The following is a 27,932-nucleotide window of genomic DNA, read 5'->3' on the forward strand; positions in this document are numbered from 1 at the left end:
AAACGTTGGTTGTGACCCACCATAAAGAAGAAGAGGACGAAGAAGAAAGTCTACATCCGGTCGTTTATTTTCGGTAGTCAGTGTGAGATGGATAGATAAAGAGAACAACACGGCATTTTGTGTTTTATGTACTTTATTGTATCTGTATTTCTACAAAGTATTTATTGATGTATAGGATACATCAGCAGATATGACGTGTACGCCTGTGGCGCTACGTACATTGCATAAGGTTAATTAAGGTCACCTGTGAAATTGTGGGATATTACGTGGAGTGCTGGAGTTATCCTCTGGACTTCATAAAAACCACGGTACAGTAGCACCTTTGTGGTTGCCTTTGAGTCATCGTAGTGCTTGGATCCTCCCCGGCAGATGCAGGTATGTGTCAACGTGATTGCTGCTCAAATTCCAATACGTTCCCTCTCGTTTTTGTTTACAATCAACATAACAGGCTTTGAAATATTGGTGTTATATTTCCGGGTTTTATTGAATAATCCAAATCCAACTAAGTTTAAATTGTGCTTGTTGTTGCTCACTGTAAACTGCAGCATGTGCATACTCGGCTCCACTCAATTACAGCGACAGGCTTAGCACACTTTAACTTTATGATGGGCTATCTTAGTAATTGTGTTTTCCGAAATACATATTTAAATAATTAGTAGTAGTTCTGAAGTATTTTATTTGTGGAATTTATGGTAATCTGGCAATATTACAACTTAATTTTTATTTTATTTGGAGTTTTCTAACATTCCTTTCATTTCTGAATAATTCCCTATTTATTTTTTAATTTGGAGAATAGATGCTCTGATATTTTAATCAACAATTATTTAATGTATTCTCCATCTGTGAGCAGCTTCCCCCTCCTTGCAGTCTCATGTTGAGCCACAGCACTAGCAGCTGTAGTTGAGTTTGGAGCGTTGGTCCACTTTTTGAAAGTATGTTTGCTCTGCTCAACCTTCCATAGTAGTTCTGAAATCGCTCTCTTACGCCCTTCTGCAGTTGGGTATTTTTCAGAAAAAGTCGAGTGCTTGTTTTGAAAATGTCTTTCAACGGTACATTTTCTGTTGTTTGCTAATTTCTAGCCACATATCAAGCGCATGGGTCAGCCAGCATCATTGGCAGTGAAAGCAAATGAATGTCCATTCAGAATTAAACTCAGAATTTTATTCCAAGATTTTTCTCTTTAGGGACGTATTTATGGTAATGCCGAGAAAGAAGGGAAAAAACTAAACTAAACAAACAAAAGTGATGTTGTCCTCCCTGTAGCGACGCACAGCTACGTATTCTTCTGCTGCGCTCACATAACTAGTCCTCATTTGCTTTTGTACAGTTTATCGTTAATTGGTTCCAGACTCGACAGCAATAAGTGAATTTCCAAGATTCCTTCGTCATAAATTGAATATTTTTGTAGTTATGGCATAGAAAACATGTTTACGATCTTCTCAATATGTTTTTTAACATTGTTAGAGCAATCTAGATATGAAATAACACCCACATAGTCACCTTTACATCCGTAATACCTAATATAATAGTTTAGGGGAGCAGAATCGATGGCGGACAGGAAGTGACATCAGAGGTTCAGAGTTGCGTTTTAGCTTGTTGTGGGCTATGGCTGCAATTGTAACCTGTGTTATTATTATGATAAATATTATAATTGTTATTATTATTGTGCCTGTTGTGAGATAATTTAAACCTGCAATTAAACTCGGTTGTTCAAGTCTAGTGCTTCAGTGGTGGTCTCACCGAAACAATTACTGACACCTAATGACCAATGTCAAAGACTACATTCACAAGATGGTGGCCAAAATGGCTTATACTGTATTTGTATTTTAGTGCATTTATCCATTTTTATGCTTGAAATTACTTAATTTTGGCAAAAACTACAATTAGTACAAGTACAATTTGCTTAAATATTCATATTTTTTGCTATTTGTTACTATTTTTTTTATAATAGGCTGTAGTCAACCACGAAACTGATCATTTATTAATGTTTGAAAAACCGCGATTAATATTTAAATGTATTACTGTGACCCAAAATCCTTAAAAAAATGATATTGGACATGGTACAAAAAAAGTATTTGTTAAATAATGTCAACTTAACAGTCAACACTTGAAATGTCCTTCCAGGTCGTTTTCAATGCGGGACCGAGGCAACGTGGCATCTCTGATCATGACAGCCCTGCAGGGGGAGATGGAGTACGCCACAGGAGTCCTGAAACAGCTTCTGTCTGACCTGATCGACAGAAATTTGGAGAGTAAAAACCATCCGAAGCTGCTTCTCAGGAGGTGAGGAATGAACGAATAGACAAGAGCCTACAGTAATTGTTCTGCCTTTTTTCCCCTCCGAGTCGCTGTTCTGTATAAATGGCAGTGACATTGTAAGAGGTGGATGAAGATCCCGAATTGTTAGCCTTCAGAGGTAGTATCAGAGCCAAGATGGGAGAGCATATTTATATAATATTGAAATATAATAGTCATGCAGAAAGCTGAATCCGCTGGGATTTATTTATGTGTGCAGAGCACAGGTCACAAATGTTGTTCAAAATTGTGTGTGTTTAAAACAGTACTTGAGATCGCAACATGAGCCAAAAATCGTATTTGTTCCTTCACTTTTGATGAAGTTATGTCTTTTTCAATACATTTAACATCATTCAAATGACATTTATGGTACATACAGTATACATATGCAGCATCACAAACAACTGGAGGATGCCCAGTGGCATACATCGTAGTCGTCTACATCCATGTATTTCTTGTTATGTAAATGATGATGTATTGCTCATATGACTTTTTGGCTGATTTATTTTAATTGTCCTTATTACAGAACGGAGTCGGTTGCTGAGAAAATGCTGACCAACTGGTTTACATTCCTCTTGTATAAGTTCCTCAAGGTAAGACCAGCAACATTTTATGTAAGACATTTTCTTATGTAATTGGATAACTTTTGGATTTACATGAATGTTACTGTGCATATTTTGTTTCCATTTCAAGCAACTAATGTATTGCTTTCTGCAGCACGAATGATTACGTTTTTAGTCAATATGCCTTTAAATGTTCTTTGTATTCTATAACACAACTAAAATGAGCCTTAAATTTAATTGAAACACCCTGTCCTCCATTTACGTTCACTCCTGCGGTTAACAGTTCCTCATCATCTTTACACCCTCATAATTTTACGTCTAATGTGTCATTTCATGCTTCTTCAGAGCCCACATTAAATGTGTTTTAAACTCTGTAATTTAGTTGAGGATGGAATATGTCTAATGTGTGTTTGTAATCATAATCAAATTGCAGTGCAAAAATTCCCTTTGATGCATAGTCAGCAAAACATAAACAGGCATTAAATTATGGAAGATTCTTATATTCCAAAGGTTTTGTGGTCTATACACTCCTAAAGTGCGTTTTAATGTTCTTAACATCTATATCACTGTCACTACAGCATATCCATGACTTATTGCTACTGATTTATTGGCACAACAGCATGGAAGGAAATTCCTGAAAACATGATATGTGCTCCGTCTCGTTAACAGCTGCACCCATAATGGGCCCAGATGCTAACAGAAGAAGAGAGGGAGGAGTTTTAAGGTGGATGTTAAAGGGAGATGGCCCCAAATGTCTTGGTAAAACTAGCAATTAACATTAAATCAAATGGGTCTCTACCAACCCCTGATTTCTTAATGTACCCTAAGCTAGAAGTGTTTACACTAAAAGTGTAACAGTACATGTATAGTAATCCCTCGTTTATCACGGTTAATTGGTTCCAGACACAACTGAGATAAGTAAATTTGCACAAAGTAGGATTCAATATTAATAAATGGAATATGTTGAATAATTGGAGCATAGAAAACCCTTTTATGGTTTTCTAAATACGAGTTTTACCATTATTAGACCCTCTAGACATGAAATAAGCCTAAAGTCACCTCTACACTCAGGTTACCCAATATATTAGATTGATAGATTACATTGTATAGAATTATAGGTTATATTAAATTTCGGTGTATAAGACACACTTACTAAATTTAGAGGGGAAAAAAACAGATTTGTACATATATACAGTACAGGCCAAAAGTTTGGACACACACAACACAACTGATGGTCCTAACCCCAATAACAAGGCAAGAAAGTAAACCTGACAAGGCACACTTGTGAAGTGAAAACCATTTCAGGTGATTACCTCATGAAGCTCATTGAGGGAACAAGGCTTTGCAGCACTATCAAAAATATATACAGTAGACGCCCCTACAACGTAAATAAACCGTTCCGAGAACGTTTACGTTATAGGGTTTTTATGTTATACGAAGCGTAAAATACATGTAAATAGCCTAATCTGTTCCAAGATCTTCCCAAACTCACCTCTTTGGCACTTCAAAATCTTCAAAGTCCACCAAATATGGTGGGAAAATATAAAAAAAAACATGATCATAAACATAGTAGAGTAACATTCCAAATCTGTCTAAATCTGTGATAGTGAGCACTTCTCCTTTGCTGAGATAATCCATCCCACCTCACAGGTGTGCCATATCAAGATGCTGATTAGACACCAAGATTAGTGCATATGTGTGCCTTAGACTGCCCACAATAAAAGGCCACTTAGAAATGTGCAGTTTTATCACACAGCACAATGCCACAGGTGTCGCAAGATTTGAGGGAGTGTGCAATTGGCATGCTGACAGCAGGAATGTCAACCAGAGCTGTTGCTCGTGTATTGAATGTTCATTTCTCTACCATAAGCCGTCTCCAAAGAGAATTTGGCAGTACATTCAACCAGCCTCACAACCGCAGACCACGTGTAACCACACCAGCCCAGGACCTCCACATCCAGCATGTTCACCTCCAAGATTGTCTGAGACCAGCCACTCGGGGCAGCTGCTGAAACAATCGGTTTGCATAACATAAGAATTTCTGCACAAACAGATGTTCAGGGCAGATGGCGGACAGCGTGGATTATCTCAGCAAAGGAGAAGTGCTCACTATCACAGATTTAGACAGATTTGTGAACAACATTTGAGAGAAATGGTGATATTGTGTATGTGGAAAAAGTTTCAGCTCTTTGGGTTCATCTCATAAAAAATGGGAGCAAAAACAAAAGTGTTGTGTTTATATTTTTGTTGAGTGTATATGTCTAAAATAGAAGACATATTTAGAGTTATTAAAATTTTTTTTGTTAAGTACATAAGTTCATAGTTGAGAATCTACAATTTAAACAGTTAGGAAAATAAAGAAAATGCATTGAATGAGAAGGTGTGTCCAAACTTTTGGCCGATACTGTAAACCGCACCAGACTATAAGCCACACATGTCCACATCATAAAATGGCATATTGTGGCGTGCATGAGTCTCTGAGGACCAGGCAGCTCTTTATTTGACAGGAGTCAATCGTGGGCTATGAAAAAACTCACAATGAGCTTGTCAAACCATTGGAAATTGCAAGAGGTCATTACTCAATAACAGTCTGACTCACGATATCATCTTACAAACAACACTAAACTCAAAAGGTATACCGAATAAATATACAAACATGTACCAATACAAGTTTAAAATTAAAAATGTATACTTTTAGAAAATGAAAATGGCCACGAGCTACTCATTTTTGTAACATTTATTTTCAGAGCTTATTTCAACCCAAACAAATCAAATATGCTTGTTTTACCAAAACATTCATAAAATGCTGGTATCCACAACTCACATTTTATATTTCAGAATACATTTCTTTCTAGTGTTCTCACATTATTAACTGAAACCCTGAATGAAAAGCAGGCCTGCGGGTGCCTCATCTGGTCGTGGGGGGCTACCTGGTGCCCGTGGGCACTGTGTTGGTGACCCCTGATTTTGACCAAGAATACACGTAGCATCTGCTTAAATATGCATTTTTGGACTAATAATAGGCCGCAGTCAACAATGAAACATCATTCATTTATTAATTAATTACTTTTTGGATACATGATAGAGTGAGGGAGTGATGTTCGCACACGGTATACATTAAGTGAAGGACAGTAAGTGTAACTGTCTGCCTACATACAGTGCAGCCCATCCTTTGGTTAGTAATAGTGCCAAGAAGAAGCCAGAGCTTGAAAACCCTCTTCCATTGCTAAAGTCTCCTGTTTGGGAACACTCACTTCCCAGTAAAAGAAAAAAATGGACAAAGACAAGTGGATAAGTTGAAAGCAGTGTGCTGCCATTGTTTAGTAGAGATGGGGAACAGGGCTACAAGCTGAAACTATTATTAATGCTGCACTTCAGCAAAATAAGGAGCTTTCAATTACTAAAAATAAAATAAAATAAAGCAGTGGAACCTTGGTTTTTATGAATAATCTGATCCAAAGGAGCAATGAAATGTACAGACAATATATAGACATATTTTTAGCAAAAACTTTCGTCGAAAACTGGGGTGTACAAAAACCAAGGTTCCACTGTAATTCAAACTCCTCAAATTGTTACTGTTGCACTTGTCTACTATATATTATTTGTAGAGATGCTCTGATCGATCAGCCACCGATTTGTATTGGCCGGAAAACACACGTGATGCCTTTCAAAGCCTATCAAAAAAAACGATCGGCGTGCGGCGGCAAACCCTATATTTGTGCTGTGTCACGTAGGGTTGCCAACACTCTATTGAGCCAACAAGGGATGCACTTTGTCCCCGTACTGCCGCAAGAATCAACACTAGTCAGTAAAACCTCAATGGTTTCAGTTTGACGACTTGACACAGGCTATGCCAATCGATGCCACCATGTTTAATCAGTCCCTTATCAAACCTATTGTTGTTTGTCTGTCGTTGTTTAATGAACACAAACACATAGTGTGTCCAGTCTTATGATGGTGATACTATGACAGGGTCTCCTAGCTCGCTAAGTGATTTTGAGTAGCTCACAAAGGGTCAAAGAATATTTGCTTCAACTCTTAGTAGTTTTTTTTACTATAACTGTTCAATTCAGACTTTATTCCTTTATATAATGACAAATGACCACATAAAGCATAGCATAAAGACATAAACATAGCATAAAGACGATTGCCACACTGATTGAGTGGAGATCTGCTTGGTAAATAAAGTAGTGTACAATTTAAATGTTGCCAGTCATGAATAAAACACAAGTAGCTGACAGCTGTAGTAGTGATGAAAGTTGAGACCCCTGCAACCCAGACACTTTATTCAGTTTATTCTGTTTTAAGTTAAGCAGGACAGATTTCTATATTTCTATTATTTTATTCTGTTATTTTTGTTATCTGAACTAAAAAAAAAATGATTGAGCAACTTATTTCCCATGTAGTCATATTACTCCAAAACATGCATCAAATAAAATGCAGGTTTGTGTCAAATAGTACAAAAATCATTTAACAAAAATAACAACAAAAAAACTATAAAGTTTATTTTTTAATAATTACCTATTTGCCAGGGTACCTTGGAATTGTCTTAACGCCGGCCCTGGTCAATTGCACTCATCATAAATGAATTGAAAAATGTAGAGTTAATCTACAGTGTGTGACCGGTAATGGTATCGGCCGATCTCACTCATGGATGATCTTTATCGGAATCAGCAACATAAAACCCTGATCAGTGCATCCCTAATTATTTCATAATTATTTAATGTTTTTACGTTATATTTCTTAGGTAATTACCAGCTAGCAGTTTGCAGTTTTTTAATGTTTAATCTGAAAAATCGTTAAAGATAAGCAATTCTATGGTTTGAACTTCATCCCCTTACTGTACTAAATGAAGCAAACTGTGATTATGCCGTAACATTACACCTGCTTCTATTGAAGCGCAAACAAATTCTGACAGAGCAGTCGCACATTCAAAGCCACATTAAACTAACAAATGTGACTGTGATGTCAATCCCAACCGGTACTGTTGTCTTTGTGACCAATGTCATGCTAATACAGCTTCAATAGGTAGCGTGAAATAGAAATAGGATTGATGGATGGTGGGTAGGAAGGGAGGACTGGTAGAATGTTGTGCTCAATGTAAACTTGTAGAAAATGTGATATATGCTCTACCATTGAGGGTGATATGAGTTGAACGGTGATATTTCTTGAGTCAATCAATCAATCAATCAATCAATCAATCAATCCGGAAGTTAAAGGCCAAACAATTCATAAGTTGTCTGTTTTTTTTCTCTGACTGTATGTACTTTTACTTGAAGGTTGCATCCATTAACAAGTGTGTTATTTCTGCTTTAGCGTTCTGCTATTAAAGCTCTCACTCTCTACCTATGTCCTCCCCTTGACCAGGAGTGTGCCGGCGAGCCTCTTTTCATGCTCCACTGTGCAATCAAGCAGCAGATGGAGAAAGGACCAATAGACGCCATCACAGGAGAGGCTCGCTATTCTCTGAGCGAGGACAAGCTCATCAGGCAGCAGATTGACTACAAAACGCTGGTCAGTAAACTTAATGTGCCCTTCTGCTTTTGGGCCTTCAAGCACCACCATTGCTCAACAGAAACAGTACAAACGTGGGAACCATTGATTACTCAATGGGCAATTAGTTTACTAATGTAATGTTTTGAGTGTCTTATGGACTTTTGTCAACATTCCTCCTGTTTGTTTTGCAGTGAAGTATAGGTATCAATTAATGTATCAAAATAAGATGATTAATAAGGCAGGTTATTGTAAGTATGCCGATTTCCTTAATTTTGGGCGATCTGTGATCGGCCGATCCTTACATATGAAACCGATTTTATCCACTGATCTGATCTACCTCAGCAAAGGTCTGACAGTCAGCCATTGTCTCTTTTGCTCTGCCAGACTGACAGCTAGTAATCAAGCTAAGGCTAAAGCCAAAGCTAGCCGGTGCAAAGAGCCAGACAGCGGCCCGCTGTTAGCGCTTATGAGCAATTTCAGATCAATGCTACGACAAAGAAAATGATGGCGATCATTGCATGGGACGGCCAGCCTTTTTCAGTCACACATTATTTTTGGGCAGAGGCTGGTCAGGTCTGGAGTGTAACCTGTTTGTTTTGTTTTTAAAGACTAAAGGAGCTGATATAATTTAGCAGTTTTTACTAGCAATTTTCTAAACTTTTCATTTAGGTTTGCGAGAACTACCTCATGTTCAGTTAAAAGAACAAGTTTGTATTGTTTCAAGGGTATTGTTCAATGTTCAATGAACTTTGAAGGTGTATGAAGTGAGTGTGACTTGGCTTGACCTGGTTTAATATCTGTGGGTGTCGATAGAGGTGTCCACAAATGTCCTCCACTTATCTCCTTCCATGGCAATGGTCTTGGTTTGCCACACGCTCTTCTGGCACCATTCTTTGATGTCATCTAGCCATTCTCTCTTGTGTCTGCCACGTTTGTTGTTACTTTCAATGATGCCAAAGACCGCTGATATGACTAGTCTATGGTCTGGCATTCAGCGGATGTGGCCAAAAAAGTTCAGCTTTCTCTGCATGACAGTTTGTACTATTTTTTTCTTTATGCCGTCCATCATACTTCATTGTTCGATATTCTTTGAAACCATCTAACGTCTGTAGCATTTCGTACTGGCAGGTCAGGCTTTTTAAAGATGGGTAATTGGAAATTTGTAATCGGTGCACCCCGAGTTATTTGTAGAGCCTGCTCGATATGACATTTAAACTTTGCATACGCTACACTCTGCCTTTGTATTATGTATGTAATTTAACTGAATCCAAATTTTACCACGTTTCCTGCAGTCACTCATATTCTAACCTTTTGACCATTCTCTCCGGCCCTCCCCCCTCATGTCAGTTCAGAGACACGGAAGTCATCACAAACATTTAGTTCACAGATCATGTGTAACTTGAAAATAAATCAAGACAAAACAAATCCAATCGTTCACGTGAAAGAACCGTTTCGTTGGCGACCAACACATCACTAAAATGTATCCTATGTTTCCTCTGTCAGACATTGCACTGCGTGAACCCCGAGAACGAGAACGCCATGGAGGTGACTGTGAAGTGTCTAAACTGTGACACCGTCACTCAGGTCAAAGAGAAACTACTAGATGCTGTCTACAAGGGCAGCCCCTACTCACTCAGGCCCAAGGCTTCTGACATGGACCTAGGTAAGGCACGGGCTCAGTTTACTCACCAACACCCGACCTCAGAGATGCTTACCTCACAAACATTAGCACGGACACACTTCAAAATCATATAGAAAGTCTTTCCAGAACAGTGGAAACCGTTATAGCTTCATAGAGGGGACCAACTTTATATCTGTGTCCCAATTCAGGGTCTCCACCCTCTAAAGGACCCAAGCTACGTGTTCTTGATAAGTGACACCATTAAAGGAACTTGCGAAAGCGTTGTCAACCGCCCAGCCTTTTGGAGATTTTTCAAATTTAGGAAGCTGCATGTTGGCATACCTCAAGTCTAGGGATGAGCGAATACACCACTATCTGTATCTGTATCTGTTCACCCATCTAAATAATCTGTATCTGAATCTATACTCAGAGTGGGCGGAGCATAAACAGGAACTAGACGTGGTTTGACTGGAAATGGGTGAGGCTTAAATCAGTATATTATTTTAAGTCTGAAATTGACATGGATTGTTGCTATATTTATTGTTTATTATTCAACTATTTGTTTACTGTGTATGTGTGTAAGTGATCTGTAAGACTTTATTATTTTATTATTTTTAAATGATCTGCGTGAAGTTGGTGATTCATGCCAACATCCACTGATGGCAAACGGGGAAATAATCTTTGTCAGCCTTGTTCACTTTAGTTTTCTCAAAAGCACCGCGTTCAGTACTACGAGCAACGTTGTCCAAATGACTTTATATCACCAGCCAAATTAGAAGCAAGCAGACAGAATATAGACAAAAAAAACACCGGCGGTAAGCGACACAACACAAGCTGTTTACAGCTCTGTCTTGTCAAATGCAGCGCATACGTACCAAAACAAAGTTTACCAAGTAACTTTAGATACGAGCTGAGCTGAGGAAAACCGAGGAAAAAAAACGTTCAGAGTGGAAGCAGTGACCAACGCGACATCAGCCGACTCTGTCTTGTCAAATGCACCACGTATGTAACGAAACAAGTCTACCAACTAACTTTAAACATCATACAAACCGAAATAGAGCAAAATAGAGAATGTGAGCTGGAGTTGAGCCAAGCAAGCAGAGTGTCACTGTCTGTATTGTGTCTGTGTGTGAAAGAGTGGAGGCTCCTCTCTCTGGCTGTAGTGTGACTGGCCAATCACAGAGCATGAAGAGTGAATACATAAGTGGTTACCAAATGATTTTTCTTCATTACGATTACGGATAATGATGAGCTATACTGGTTTGATGCTCGTACTCTGCAAAAATGGATTATCCATAACGGACACTCGTCTAAAACGAGTATCTGACTCATTGCTACTCGGGTCACATATTTTATCCATCCATCCATTCTCTGCCGCTTATCCTCATTAGGGTCGCGGGTATGCTGGAGCCTATCCCAGCTGATTTCGGGCAAAAGACAGGGTACACCCCGGACTGGTCGCCAGCCAATCGCAAGGCACATATAGACAAACAAACATTCACACTCTCATTCATACCTATGGACAATTTAGAGTCACCAATTAACCTAACATGCATGTTTTTGGAAGGTGAGAGGAAACTGGAGTTCCCGGAGAAAACCCACGGGGAGAACATGCAAATATGCAAACTCCACAGAGAGATGCACAACGGTGATTCAAACTCCTGACTGTGTGGCCACCATGCTAACCACTAGGCCACCATGCGGCCCATCACATATTTTACCAGGATCAAAATATCATAATTTGGAAGTTGTATTTGAAAGAGCATTTGGTCCTTCAAATGCACCCTCAGAAGCATTCAGGGGGTTTTGGCAAGACTTCAGGGGAGGCTCAACAGTTTGAGGAAAATAAAGAACATATCTTACAAAGGATACTTTCTACAGTGAGAAAGTAAACAGGGAACAGAGTAAAAAATGCACTCACTCACTGTGCCATTAGATAATTACTGGTTTATTCAACAAGTCTATATTTTCTTCCGTTTTCTAAACTCTAAATGCCCTCCCCCTGAAGAATGGCGTCAAGGTAGAATGGCCCGAATCATTCTGCAGGACGAAGATGTCACAACGAAGATAGACAACGACTGGAAAAGACTCAACACATTGGCTCACTATCAGGTACGCAAATACATAAAGACAGGTTTGCACTGAGGATGCAGTGTCATGATGCTTTTGGGGCTTTCATTTAATGTGCAGGTTACAGATGGCTCAGTGATCGCCCTGGTGCCAAAGCAGAACTCTGCCTATAACATCTCCAATTCATCCACCTTCACCAAGAGCCTCAGTAGATACGGTATACTCGCCTTCTTATCACCTTGATCCCCATCTCTCACTCTGGCCCATCTCTCTGTTGGCTGTCTCTGTTTATGATGGCAGCAATCATAGCTTCCATTCTTCTTTCTCTCTCTCTCTCTCTCTCTGTTTCTCTTTCTCTCTCTCGCTCTCTCTCTTTCTCTCTCTTTCTCACTCTCAGTCAATGGCAATCCTTTTTATCCAGCGCCATCGCCTCAGGCCAAGGCTGTTTAATGGCTATTTCCAAGCAGTCTGTAAATGAGAGGCATAAAAGAAGACTTTGCACTTCAGCTGACAAAGAAAAGAAGCCAAGCGAGGCAGACAGTGATAGACGGAGGTGGCGCACAAAAATCTAGGAAAATTCAACTTCAAAATTCACTCAATTTAAAAGACAGATAAAGGGAGAGATGAGTATCTGGTGAAAACTGATCTCGTACGTGCTCAAATTCACCACCTAACTAACCACAAGTAATGAAAACTCGTTAGGCTCACTATTTTGTGGAAAGTAGAAGTATAAGGTCTACAGTACATGAAGCTGTAAGTTTGAAAATAAAATTAAAGTCATAAAATAACATTTGTAAAATTAAATTGTAAAAAAAGGGGTTAAATAAATAAAAAAATTAAAAAACAGCAATTTATATATTGTACAAAAACCTATATAATAATAAAAAAAAAAAAACTTGTACCCTGATACTAAGGACAATGACAGCATTGTGCAGTATAAGTTTTAAAAAGGTATTACTTGAATCCAGAGTCCTTGAATCCATCCATCCATCTTCTATGCCGCTTATCCTCACTAGGTCCCAGCTGACTTTGGTCAGGAGGCGGGATACACCCCGGACTGGTCGCCAGTCAATCGCAGGGCACATACAGACAAACAGCCATTCATACCTGGACAATTTAGAGTAGACAATTAACCTAACAGCAATGCTTTTGGAATGTGGGAGCAAACCGGAGAAAACTCACGCACTGGGAAAACATGCAAAATCCACACAGAGATGCCCAACGGAGATTGTGGCCAACATGCTAACCACTAGGCCACCTTGCGGGCATAGCCATAGCCATAAAAATACCAGATGCTTACATAGTACAGTATGCTAACATAACACAGTAGTATACATGAAGCTATAATTATAGAATAAAAAATACAATAAAAATAATAAAAAATATAATATAAATAGTTTATAAAAGATAATATAAATAGTTTATCAGTTTATCAGCCGTTAACCACTCTTTAAGGATATTAAGTAAAATGTCGGTATTATGGACTGTTAATATAAATAACAAAAATAAATAAAACAATAGTATTCCTTGATCTGCAATGCAATTTAATAGGTTCCTGCTTGGCCCGTGCATCATCAGTTTTAGCATCATCCAGCTAAAAAAACAGCAAAAAACAAGATATTCTCCTTAGCAGAGGGTTTTTATTTAAAGGTGATTATGAGGGTGTGTTACTTCTGGTCTGGTTGTGTGTGACAGAAACATCCGATAAATGATGGTCATGAGGGAAAACAATAAACACGTTTTTAGCCTCACTCCTACCCCTCATACACACCTTTCTCTCTCGTCTCCAAAAATCCTGTTTTTATCTTCCCATGCCTTCTTCTCCAGATAAAGGATCAGCAGAATCATCTGCATCTGATCTCCCCTCTGTGTAGCTTGCCTCTCCATTTCCGTCTTCCTGGCTATCTCTCCAAACAGAACAGTTGCAGATACTCATCTCCTTGCTTTAGCGCTAATCAACTTTGACACCCTGGCCATGAATAATGAAACACACACAGTGGTAGGAGAACGAGGGAGGGCGAATGTGAGTTTCATACTATAAAAAGAAGATACAAATGAAATGAAACTACTCAGTATTATGGGTGGAGTTCAAGTTGTCCACCAGGGAATCGTCCTCTATGCTCTTTAAAACCCACTATGGGATGTAGACAAATGGAATCGATTGAGGCTACATAATGACTCTTCATTTTGTGGTTCTAGAGAGCATGCTGAGAACCGCTAGTAGTCCAGACAGCCTTCGATCGCGGACACCCATGATCACCCCTGACCTGGAGAGTGGAACTAAATTGTGGCATCTGGTGAAGAACCACGACCATTCAGACCAGAGGGAGGGCGATCGGGGAAGCAAGATGGTGTCTGAGATCTATCTGACCAGACTCTTGGCTACAAAAGTAAGACACAGAGGGGCAAAGTGTTGTTCTGCAAAGTTAATTTCCTGTCTTTGTGGTGAGACACTGAGTGGCTTGATGCACACCAGGGTTCTGATGGTAGCGTATGCTCTTCTTCTATTAAGGGCACACTGCAGAAGTTTGTGGATGACCTGTTTGAGACCATATTCAGCACGGCCCACAGAGGCAGCGCTCTGCCGCTGGCCATCAAGTACATGTTTGACTTCTTGGACGAGCAGGCAGACAAACACTCCATCACAGACTATGACGTACGACACACATGGAAGAGCAACTGGTAAATGTCTTCTTCTATATACAGTATAGTTTGTCGCATGTGCTACTGCTGAGCCAGTTGCTCCAGTATCCCCACAGGGTTATGAAAAATGCCCACAAAACTGTTAAGCTACAATACACACACAAAATAAATATCAGTTATTGAGCAGAAAAAGTTAGGGATGGGGTTGGGGTTATTACTTTGGCTAGGTTTGGATTTTAGTTAGGTTTTGGGGTTAGGGTTAGGGCTAGGGGTCGGGTTTTGATGAAGGATTATTATTGTGCTGGGGGTTAGGATTTTGATTGGGGTTAACCCAACCCTAACCCAAAACTTACCCTTAAACCAAACCATAGTTGCTAAACCTAAAAACTTAACTCAATCCGACACCCTTACACTAATCAAAACCGTAACCTAAATTTATTAATAAGTAGGCTGCAGTTGGGAAACGTTTGCCAAACATCTTATGTTTTTTTTTCCCCCTCCGGCTTTCTGTAGCCTCCCTCTCAGGTTCTGGGTGAATGTGATCAAGAACCCACAGTTTGTCTTCGACATCCAAAAGAACAGCATCACGGATGCCTGTCTGTCTGTGGTGGCCCAGACCTTCATGGACTCATGTTCAACGTCCGAACACAAACTGGGGAAAGACTCACCGTCCAACAAACTCCTCTACGCTAAAGACATCCCCAACTACAAGAACTGGGTGGAGAGGTACAATCATAAGATGCATACAGAAAACCTGATGATAAATGATGCAAAATAAAATCATATGCCACAGGCGATAACAATAAAGGTTATTTCTTTTTTTGCATTTTTCTTTTTAGTCAATTATTGTATTTTTATTATTTTATTGTTAAAGTAAAAGTGCCAACAGGTAGCTTGACGCTGTAGTACAAAATAATAAAATAAATCTATCTTCTATGCCGCTTATTCTCATTAGGGTCGCGGGGATGCTGTAGCCTATCCCAGCTGACTTCGGGAGAGGGGCGGGGTACGCCCCAGCCAATCGCAGGGCACATATAGACAAACAACCATTCACTCTCACATTCATACCTATGGACAATTTAGAGTCGCCAATTAACCTAACATGCATGTTTTGGGAAATTGGGGGGGAAACCGGAGTACCCGGAGAAAACCCACGCACGCAAACTCCACACAGAGATGCCCAACGGAGATTCAAACCCAGATCTTCTCGATATGTGTGGCCAACATGCTAACCACTAGGCCACCATGCTGCCCCAGCTAAAATAAATGCAAAGCAATTTTCTGGTGTCTGCCTTCTCTTCAAATCAGCATCTTGCATCCCAGCTTATTAATATACAATATGCAAAGGGACAATTCCCTCTGATTTCTCACTTTTTTCCATCCTCCTCATCAACCACAGATATGGAAAAGACACAGGTGATTGGAGGGTTTGTTGCAACTGTGACATTATTTACCGCTCACTGCAAACATCTCCCCCAGTTCGCCCCTTCATCTTTTATTCAGCACTGAAATATTACTCAGCTGCAGATAAGTTATGCACCACTGATGCTTGCTTTAGTTGCCTTTCATGGGTGACTCTATTAATCTCTAAGTAGCTTTTCAAGGCTGCTTCCTTTCCTGCCTCAACTTCCAGGCATGACGGTGAGAAGTATTGTGCTGGTGGTTGAAGTACTTCAGCTCAAACGGCCCACCCATGGATGCCCAGCAAGCATGTTAACAATAGTTGATGAGGTTCTAACTGCGCCATCTCCTTTCCTCCAGGTATTACTCTGATATCTCGCGTATGCCTGCCATCAGCGATCAGGACATGAGTGCCTACCTAGCAGAGCAGTCCCGCCTGCACCTCAGCCAGTTCAACAGCATGTCTGCACTGCACGAGATCTACTCTTACATCATCAAATACAAAGACGAGGTGAGGTGTTACTGCATTTTTAATTCCAGTGGAAATTTTTCAAAGGTCTTCTCACCATTCCAAGACAACACTGATGCCACTTCATAAACTGCAGATGGGCGTTATCATCATCTTTTTCATGTTATAGTTCTTAATACATGTTGCTTTAAATGTCACTCAAAAGTTGTTTTTCCCCCTCTCCATGAGTCACCACACTCCTACTACACATGATGGGCAGCTATATATATTCTCATCAAGCTTCAATTTCCTCCACTTTATCACAGGTTTTATGATGAAAGATGAGCAGCCTCTTTGCATCCCCTCCCTTCCTCTCCATCCCCTTGATGAAAGCTATATTACAGTAGTTGCTTGCAGCTGGCTCCATTCAAACCATCTGCTCCCTTCATTACAGTCTTAGGTATACTGTAGCTGTAAGATCCCCCAGCATGTCCCAACATCATGGTATACATGTTGCACATGTCCACACAATAAGGTGAATGCAGATGCGTGATGACGCCTAAGCATCCCGAATCAACCGCTTTCTATTTCAGCACCAGTTTCAATGTAATCATCAGCAGGGAGCCGAAAATTGACACTCTTGATGGGATTTGCAGCATTCAGTATATTTTCCTTACTTTTGTTGACTACATGCAAGGGAAACTACAGTATTCTTGCTTACAAGCTTACTGTATGTACTTAATATTCTCAGAGCATTCAATGGATCGCAAACTGGACTGTTCAGGTTGTCTTAGAAGACGTTTCGCCTCTCATCCGAGCAAGCTTCATCGGTTCATGCTCAAAGACTAGGCGGTACATGCACCAGTCAGACTAGGACAGCTCTAGTCTGAGATCCTAGTGCAAGATCCAATCGATTGTCTACGACACCACCTTTCTCAGACATACAATGCTGTCATTTCATCCCTTCCTAAAAAATGAAAAGATTACACATAAATGAAAAGTACATAAATACAGGGGTAAAAAACTGTCAGACGAACTAAAATCCCATTAGTCAGGTTTTAAATATATTTATGAAACATATCACTCAGATTTTAGCTAGCGTACATGCTATTCATCGGATCGCAACAAGAAGTAACAATATGTATGAACGACACTCAGATGTTTCTTACAGTAGCCACTTCACCCTGTGCTGATGATTATATAATGTCTTTCTCCATTTTTCTTCAGCTTCTGTCGGCGTTACAGAAAGACGAGCAATCTCGGCGACAGAGGCTACGTGGCAAGCTGGAGCAGGTCATCGACACCATGGCGCTAACTAGCTGAGGGTTAAACCAGTTGAACGCCTCTGCTTGGATCGCTGGCCAACACTCCTTTCCGTACACGGCTTTACGCTCCTGGACAAAATCTGAGCTCATCAACTGGACAAACAACAAAACTAAATTTAGTCGGCTCAATGACTCAATGGATGCATTTCTCTTCTTATTTAAGACCGAGCTGCAAACTGATGAACCAAACTGAGTGGACACTCACAGTGCATGTTGACTCCAGTCAAGCAGAGGGCAACGGTTGGGTTCTTTGGACGCAATCAGGACCTAAACCAGGGTGCAAATGTGACAGCCGTAAACTGTGAGCAAACAGAAGAAACCAGGATACTTGATGCCGTTTCGGGATTTCCCTTTCCTGTTGCCATTTTCAGGGTGGACACACAGAGGAGGATCTTTTGCTGTGGGAAAACTCTTCATCACACACTGCTTCAAAACTCCCTACCAGCCGAGGAGGAGTCATTACAGTCAAACTGTTTTATTGCTTCTGGTTTACCTTGACATTTAATTCCATCCCCACCATACTGCCTCCTCTCCTTAGTGCTGTGCCGCTCGTGTTACTGCTGAATTTGCACAACAAAAGCTAAATCAAAAGAGAGCAAAGGATATATGAACACATTTATAAATATATAAATACAGACCTCTTTGTTTGAGTTGAAAGAGATGTTTTTGCATTTAATGTATAAATTGGTAGGTTTGACAGGATTTGATATTTCCAAGTAAAAAATGTGAAAACCTAAAAAAAACAAAGCAGCACATGGAAAAGTTGTTCTGTGCCATGTTTTACTTTAAATGTTGTTTAGTGCAAAGATACTTTTGTTCTTTTGTTTAGATGAAATGTGTTATGAAAATGTTGTCATGCTTAGTGAGACTTTGGGAAAAAAAATACGTAAATGGAAAAATAGATATTGCAGAATTTCTATATTTAATGAGGTATTCCATGATAGAGTACAACAAGTCAGTGCTGTTTTCAGAATCCATCTACGGTGGACCATTATATTTACCAGCCCCTTTTACACAGATATCCTGCAAGGTCGCCACATCAGGGGTCTCATCTATAAAGCTTGCGTACGCACAAATTAGGGCCGAAAAGTTGCGTACGGCATTTTCCACGTGTGTGATGTATAAAAACAGAAACTGACGTGAGAATGTGCGCACAGGTATGCAACTTTGTAGCTGGCGTGCGCACTTTTTGGAGACATGGCAAAAAGACTGCACACATGTTAAGTAGTGAAGAAATCATGTTAGAAATGAACATGCAATGGAAGCCAATAAAGGTTTATCCATAATTTCATTAACCATCACGCCGTTATTGACTTAAAAAACATTTGTGGAAAGCGTTCTTGTTTTACATGACACTAACGGATATACTTTTATCGATATCCTATATTGTGCTCATCAACATACGAGTTTGCGTATTTTGGGAGGTTTTTTGTTGTGATTCACTATAACCAACACACAAAATGACTTCCAAAAAATATGTTCCTAATATTTCCATGGTGTTTTAAGTCAGCATAAAGTTAAATGTTTTTGAAATATCCAAAATATAACAATTGATCTGTGGTATACTGAAACTGCATTAATCTTTTGACTTTTCCTTACATAAAGTACTTTAATGTACTGAAGTGTACTGTAATGTAATGCCATTTATAGTAGAGATTGACTGATATGGGTTTATCAGGACCGATACCAATACCGATTATTAGTAGTTAAGAGGCCGGTAACCTATAGTTGGAGCCGATATTCATTTGCAGTAAAAGTGTACAAACTGGCGTAAAAATGTTGAATAATACAAGCACTTAACTTCATTGAACTGCCTAAAGCATGTTTATTTAACCAAACAGATAGAAAAATAGCTCCGCTAGAAGTTGAATATAAACTTAAATGGCTCCCTGAAATGTCTCCACGGTAAATAAAGTAACATTTATATGTAACTTATCTTTGTTTTAAGTTCAAACACATCAAAAAGTACAGGGCGTTAACAAGCTCAGCACCAACTCTTCTTAAGTTAAATTAAAACTTATATAATAGCTCCCTGAATTTTTTTCAGCCTTCATCTTAGTGTAGTTGCCTGCATCAAAAGAAGACTGAATTGAATTTTTTTCTCACAATCACACACACAGGCTCCCACTATCACGGACTGTTTCCACATTGATATTACTAACGGCATTGTTTCAAGTGATTCACAGACGTATCGGGAGGTACTACAAGATAGCAGAGCCGCCGCTAATGTTTACTCCACTCTTACGTTATTCCACTGCTCACTGTAACGTTAGTAGTAGTTATGAGTTGTACAGCACTGGAATGTTTATTACAATTTCGAGAGTTTTCCGCATCTACCTTGACATGTGTGTTTACGCTCAGGACGTTCTCCACACTCGAAAACTTCCCTCTCAGCCATGTGTGTGTGGGAGGACAGCGTCCGCTTCAGATTGGTTCTGCCACTAATGCGTGCTGCGGCTTGCTTAACCAATGAGATGGCGCCGTGGGTGGAGCAATGCTGGAGACAGAAGTGGCAGCCGGCAGGAAAGAGAGAGGCGCAGCTGCATCTGAGCCGAAATAAGCCAGTTTTAAATTATTTTCTTGGTAGGAGGACAACAGCTGGCTCTTTGTGTCCACCTTTAAATCAAACAGCTTTTACTAAGTGTATTTAAATCTAAAATATGGCATCAATTAGATAAAAAATATTTAAAACATTCTTGCCAAAATGACATGTGCCTTGATATCCGGCCACTTTATTTTAGTTCTGCAACGGTGCGGCAACTTCCACACACTCTGTTGACAGCAGACGTGCTGTCACTCAATCATCTTGTATTCTTGTCATTGCTGTGTCCTCAAAATAATATACTCCAACCCTCCAACCAATATTTCCACTTCCATTTCCGTGAAATTCTTCTTAGTCCTCGTCGTCTTCTCACCAGCCATGAGTCAGAATGACAGAACAAGGCAATGAAGGGTCGTTAAATATGGACATTGCATTCATGAGTCACTTTGCATTGACCTTCTGTGGTGAAGTGGAGGTGTGGAAAGGGCGTGACCTGACTCAGGTTTATGTATGTACGCTCTGTTAACCACAAATTGTGTGACTTTTTTTTTTGTCTGTACACAGATTTTGGGTTTCTAGTGTACAGAGACTTTTAGTCAGAATTCCATGCACATTTTGATAGATGAGACCCCTGGTCTGCAATAAACCGGATTTGCTTTTTACACAGAACCCAGCAAAGGCAGGCTAATGTGGCAAATATATACGCTTTCACACAGCAACACGCCATGCTGCCATCAAATAATTAGCTGTGGAACATCTCGGACAACAAATGACAATTATGTTCAGTATTGACGTACTACCTCTATACGCCGTAATATTGGCGGAACGTCTCGGCCTTTCCATTTTGTATTCATGCTGTTTGCACAGAACAGCAATCGGCTGTAAAGGTGGCTAAAACAGACTGTGTAAAAGGGGCTACTGATGCAAAGTCTACATTTTATTAGGTGACATAGAACTTTATTGATCCGTTCCAGCAGCAACACCATATGCAGTATACAGGACTGTAACTATCTACTGGCGCTCCTGATACATAACTTTCTGGTCTCACCCTGTAAAGCCGTGTTTCCACCAAGCAGTTTGGTTCAGTTCAGTTCAGTACGTTTTGCAAACTGAATCGTTCCGCTTGGTAGGAACAAGACTTATTTATAATGTTTCATTATTCTCATCCCGAAACAAGGACCTTGTTTGTTGGACAGAAGTGCTTAGAGAAATATTTTACTTATACTCCAATCTGCAGTTGAAACTGTAACACTCTTAAAATGTGAATGTGCTTTGTGAAAAGATTCTGAAATGTAGTTTTACTGTTTTTGTTTTACATGTCAAAGGCCTTTCTCTTGCTTCATTTTGTGGTTTTATGAGGGTTAAAAAGAATTGGGGTTTCCAGTATGCACATGTTTGACTAAAGTGTGTCGATATGAGCCTGTTATCCGCAGAATTTAGTAGGATTTAATACAAAAAGTAATGTGCTGTAATTAGGAAAGCATAGCTTTTTAAAATCAAAATATCGTTTTTTTTAGTACAGCATGTTTGTGGTTTAGAGGCACTCATGTTGCTTGACGAGTTCAAAGATGATATGGTGCTAATATTTTTGTACGATTTTCTACTAAATTCTATGGAGAACGCGATCAAGTTATGGTGAGAGACATTTTTTGCAAGAAAATGTAATCATCTTTTAAAGCAGACCAATGTAAACCCTGTAAGTAGAGCACAAGACCAGACTGCTTCAACAACCATGTCCCATGAGGTTTTCAATTGATGGAGCGCTCCTCATCATGTTTCACTGATCAAAGGCACAGTTCTTAAAATGACTTTGAAGAAAATGAGAAATGCTGCATTTGAGTTGTTTCTTATTTCACAGTTATTTTTTTTCCCATCACTGTGACAAAACAACTTTAACAGAGTTTCAGGCACCTTGAAGCCAAAGGCTGGCCTATAAATCGCACACATTTTTTTCAAACTGTATTTTATTGTAAGTAACCGAGTTACTTCTTTCAAGACCCAATACTGTCAGACATTTTAGGTTGATGGGAGAAAACTAGGTTTTTTTCTATCGTTTTCATGGTTCATTGTTGGGAACTTGGGCCTTCTAAATATATTCAGGTTTTTAACAAAATATTCACACATTAGTCCTCAAAAGTCCAACAAAAGTAAGATTGAACATAAAAAGGTATGCATTGCGGTCATGCATTCTGAAAAAATCTGAAAAAAACATGAATTTAGATTTAAAATACAGAACAACTTTGGTTCCACACCTGATAATACTCCAATTCAACCCAATAAATGCTTGGCACTTTGCACATTTATTTATAATTTAGCCGCTGACAATGTGACACGTTCTCCGAGCCTGCCGGCTAAAAGCCTGATTTTTAGATATCAAAACATAATTAACGTTTTATTAATGTGGAGTAATTTGGCCCCATAACTACAGCCTAGATTTTTGCTTTGCGGCTGGTGTGTGTTAGAAGCAAAACAGAAGGCGTTCAAGGCACTTCCCACATTAATTTAAGTGGCGGGCACGAAAGGTGACAATTGTTATTGGATTTGCAAAGTTCCTGGTCAGTATTAACTGTGTAACAGAAATTGTGTGCATATTTTGCAAAATGCACATCAATAATGACTTCCACTGCAAATCATTTTACAAGATTTGGTTAATATCAGAGCCACTCAATGAAACCGTGATAATCCTGTCAGGTTTTTGTATCCTTTTTGTATCCAATATCCAGGACTAAATCATCAATCAAGAAAAGACCAAATACTATCCAAGATTCATTTTCTCATCACTATACCATTACAGCAATAAGATTTCCATTTCACCTCTGACTAACAATTTAAAAATATACGTAGACGTAGCGGAGAGCGTGTCATATAAGTATGGATGGATTTTATCGAATATGGTTAATACAGTAGCTTAACTGCTGATCTATACGGTAAAACGGCATAACTCTTGCATCCAACAACATTTCTGCTCTTCCATAAATTGGTTATGGTGAAGGTATTTAATATTCCCTCAACCCTGGTGAAATGAAAACACGAAACAGAAGGTTTGAGTTTCTTGCACGTGCTCAGTTTTCCTTGCTTTGGAATGGTAGGGGACATTAAGTTAGAGTGATGCATCTTAGTATAGAAACCAGTTTGACTTACCTATAATCTGACCTTGTTTGTGTTTTTTACCATAGAGCGCTAATTGGTGGGGTGAACACTGGAATTGCAGAACTGTGCATTGTTAGTATCTTCCCATATAGAAAATATCAAGATACTTTGGACGATTATGCCTGCAAGGAAGATATTTTGAATGTGCACTAAAACCGAAAAGCGCTGATTCTCGGTAACACTGGAGTCCTACTGTTTTGAACATGACACTAAAAAAAAAGCTGGATAGCCCCCCAGTTGTCTTTATAAATTGATGTTTACATTGTAAATTTTCAGTGGTACAGGAGTGATAGGAGTAGCAGATACTGGCTCATATATTAACTAAAAAGAGAGAAACTTATCTCTTGTTTGCGTGGCTTTATTTCAGAACTTGTCTAGCATAGCATAGCGACAGCACAACTGGGCACAAACCAGCACAAACCACGAGAAAAAGTGCAACTTCTAGTCTGGAAAATACGGTACTTATAAGTAGAGATGTTTGACATTGGCTCATTTACCAATATCTTAATAATCAATATCATCGATACCGACATACAGTAAGCAGCAGCACTTCCCTAAAAACTAATGTTGTGTAATGAACACATTATGCTTCTTCTACCGTGATGCCACTGGATGGGTTTCACAAATACAGATAGATAGACGATACTTTATTAATCTCCAAGAGAAAGTCACGTTTCGAGCAGCTCTCCAAAAATGTCATAATAAAGTTAATCACAAAATACAACAAGCAAGGCAAGACAGTACAGATGAGAAAAGAAAAATAAGAAAATGGAATAAAAATAAAAACATAAAGCATACAGTCTCAACATAAACAATATACTCCTGAGGTGTGATATGAGAAGTATTGGAGGGAGATGCCTTACTCCCCCCTCACATAACCAGTGCTTTATGCCCTGTTCCACATGACAGGTCGGACTTTAGTTTTGGTTCCTTCGTTTTCACGTCATTTCCTGTTTTGTGCTCTTATTCTGGGTTTCTGTTTCCTGTTCTCCAGCGCTATGTGCTGCATCTTTGAGATGTCTGGAAAGTCCATTCAGCGGTACCTGTTTCTTATTAGTAGTCAACAATACTATTTAGGTGGAGACGCATTACGCATTACATTAAAAGGAAACTTTACAGTCATTGCAAACTGAATATTTACAATCAAAAGGTGAAACCTGGAAAAAATTCCACACCGTGGAAATACAGAGCTTGTTGCTCTGTTGAGCATGTCATCACCCACGTGCTGATATCCTTATCGGCAGAAAAAAACCATGGCAGTATGATCGGATACCTCATTTTTATGCCAATATCGTCCGACAATATTGGTCGACCAATATTATCGGATATCCCTACTTTTAAAACAACCCCAGATGAGCGTTTATTGTTGGCATCGAGTCTAAAAACTTTACCAAGCGAGCCCAAACACAAACTCGTCATTTCACAAAACAATTTGAGGATGGCACTCCAAGAATTCAGAAGTTAAAGTGGAATGTATTTTAAATTTTTATATTATGATGTCCCCAAATGGAGAGATATGGGACCACATTACATCACTCCCATGTTTTTCACCTTTTCCTCATCAGCTGATTTGCATTCAATTCCATTTTAGAGAAAGAGGAAATAATTGACTTAGATTAAAAAGAAGATAGTTCAAAAGACATACCTCAATGAGTTTTAATTCTTTGTGGCGTCTGATACCTTTTTTGGAGTTTCAAACGTGAAAATGCTGCTGTAACAAGGCAGGGCTGTTTCACGCTCGTATGTATCTGACTCTATCCTCTATTCCCTATTTTGCTGATTTATTATGTGTAAATAGACATCAAGGAGAGATTGAACGTGTTTTTTTTTTCAAATTCTTGCTCATCTTGATGTTTTTTTATATGTTTTAAATTCCGTCCCTGCTGTACGCTTAAAAGTTTTGTATTTTGGAAAGCTGTTAAACTTGAAGGTTTATGTGGAGTGCATTGCATTCCAAAACAGCACAGTGTGAGACCTGAGCAGTGTGCTCTTATGTACAGCACTTGTGTTTGATTCCGCCCCTGTTTTGCTCACAGTGGTCACTGACGAAGATTAGACAGAGGATGATATGCCTTTGATCTGCACACTTTGCTGTCAGAAATCCCTCTCTGCAGTGAATCAGCAGGATATACTGTAAATTCAAGTTTTAAGAGTAAGCCATCAATTGTAGTTAGTTACTCTTCTGGCCAAATGTAAATTGGGCCTGTGACAGGATCAAAATGACTAATGCCTAAATGATTGTGTTAATAATATGCTGTGCTCCACAACAATTAAAGGGCTTCTTGTAGAGAAAGTATAGTGCATCATTTATATAGCCTATTTCCTCAAACCCTGCCCTCTGTTCTAATAGACACCATGTGTCAATTAGTTGCCAGGTATGTCATCCTCTTGAACTGAAATACGCTACTCAAAAGTTTAGCTCAGCAAAAAAAAAACAAAAAAACAACCCGCGAAACAAATAAAAGTGTGAAAAAGAGGACTCAGTAATGAGTAGCTGCATCGTTCTTGCTCATCATTTCAAAAATTGGTTTGGGCATGCCTGGTGCCGGAACAAATTTTTCCGTTAAACTGTATTTATTTCATTAGTCTATTATCTTCATTTTCAGAGCATTTCTCTTGGCTCCCTTGCTTCCAGTAGTGTATGTGTGTGACATATTTTTTGTCCAATCAGATTTCACCTTCTTTGCTGTACAGTATAGTGGTGATGAAGCTTAACCTTTAAAAATTTGCTCTTACAATGCTTATGATTTCCTTCCTTCATTCACTCCATTATGGTAATTTACTGCAGCAAAAGTACAAATGGGCTGTTTTTCCCACAAATAAAAATATTTTTTTTGATCAAAAGTTTGCTAATTTGTGGCATTGCAAAGGCTGAAACGCAAATATGCGAGTATCCATTGTGAACCTATATGACATGATGTAAAATCACTACGGGTGTCACGATACAGTCAGCTCACACGACGAGCCAATACACAATAATGGGTTCATGAGACGAGACGATATTTTAACAATACTTTCACGAAAAGTACAGTGACAAAATCCAGGTGCATTTTGAAATGTTTTAACTTTGCATGCATGACCTGAGCGTGACGCTTTTAACTATTGAACTTTTTTCCAACAAATTAAAACAAAAACTAAAAATTATGAAAGGTAAAATAATGATGGCAGTTGGAGCTTTACTGCTAATCATTAATGTTGATGTGTAGTTGTGTAGTTGTGTAGACATGTAAAACAGATTACTCATTTCAGTAGATTGGCTTTATGTTTACGCTAAAAGAACTAGAGTTCCAATGATGATGCAGTGACCAAAAAGTATTGAATTTCAGACAACATGTTTTGATAAAAGTCCTTTGCAATGAACGTGTTTTGATCTGACAAATCTCAAGTAACTTTGATCAAATGCAGAATTACTACAGCTTCTGCTTGGACTAGGAATGTCCGATATCAGCCACTGATATCGGCCAGATATTGCCATGAAAAGGTGATATCAACCAACATCGGTATTGTTTATCAGTATCGATATAGAGCTTTTCACGCCAACATCACAGAATTGCAACATTGCTGAATAACGTAGTTAATACTGCACCGCTCACAAGCCTGAGAGAAAGAAGTGACTCTTTATTTACACAAGCAGAGTAACAACAGATGTCGCAATGAACTTACCAACTCTATAGAAATCATGGGGGGTTACCATTCCACATACCATTCTTACTCACGGTGTCTTTAAAGAAAGAGCTTAAAAAAAAAAAACAGATCACACAGCAACATAACAACATAGGTAGATAACAACAGACAAGACACTACCAACAAATGCTGAATAATCAACAACTATGGAAGCTCTAAACATGTAACTTAGCAGCCATTTACAACAACAGTACAGCAAAGCACGCTGGGAAAAAGGAAGTGCTATTGTTAAAACCATATACAAAGACGCCAGTGTCAACGTCGCCCCCATATTGTATGTGGCAAGGCTGTGCTGTAAGTGAATACAAATAAATGTACTTACTTTCATAAAGCAGCTTTTTACAAATAAATTTAGTTAGGTACAATGTATTTGATCTTCTCATATAGCTAAGATAAGAACATTATTGATCCCGCACAGTAGTAATTCACATTACATAAAAATTACATAATATACAAAAAATACAAAAAGGCGAAAGTGCAACCAAAACCACCGGGCCTAGTCACAGGCAAAAAAACACTACAAAAACGCAAGACGCTGCTAGACCCGGGAATAGCTAGAAAAATAGCAAAAGCATTGTAGCGATAAACAGGCTGCAGAAAGTAGGGGAGCAAATAATCATTGCTGAATAACCAAGCAGGTAAGGCGACGGCAATAATACAACAAAAAAACATGAAAATGCCAAACAGGGAACAG

The 27,932-nt window shown here is 39.1% G+C and overlaps 1 protein-coding gene across 2 annotated transcripts in view; it reads left to right on the forward strand.

Annotated features, from left to right (window-relative positions):
• LOC129194286 (plexin-A1-like) overlaps positions 1-26,318 on the forward strand; it is a 316,667-nt gene extending 290,349 nt beyond the window's left edge. For both annotated transcript variants that reach the window (XM_054799421.1, XM_054799428.1), the window contains exons 23-33: positions 2,125-2,283; positions 2,822-2,888; positions 8,226-8,372; positions 9,858-10,017; positions 11,984-12,087; positions 12,166-12,262; positions 14,245-14,435; positions 14,558-14,727; positions 15,202-15,414; positions 16,450-16,600; positions 17,765-26,318. In XM_054799421.1, coding sequence (XP_054655396.1) covers positions 2,125-2,283; positions 2,822-2,888; positions 8,226-8,372; positions 9,858-10,017; positions 11,984-12,087; positions 12,166-12,262; positions 14,245-14,435; positions 14,558-14,727; positions 15,202-15,414; positions 16,450-16,600; positions 17,765-17,860 — 1,555 coding nt within the window. In that variant the 3' untranslated portion in view covers positions 17,861-26,318. The remainder of the gene's footprint in view (positions 1-2,124; positions 2,284-2,821; positions 2,889-8,225; positions 8,373-9,857; positions 10,018-11,983; positions 12,088-12,165; positions 12,263-14,244; positions 14,436-14,557; positions 14,728-15,201; positions 15,415-16,449; positions 16,601-17,764) is intronic.
• Positions 26,319-27,932: the final 1,614 nt, after the last annotated feature.

The sequence above is a fragment of the Dunckerocampus dactyliophorus genome, chromosome 1 (genome assembly GCF_027744805.1).
Source record: "Dunckerocampus dactyliophorus isolate RoL2022-P2 chromosome 1, RoL_Ddac_1.1, whole genome shotgun sequence".
Classification (NCBI taxonomy): Eukaryota; Metazoa; Chordata; class Actinopteri; order Syngnathiformes; family Syngnathidae; genus Dunckerocampus; species Dunckerocampus dactyliophorus.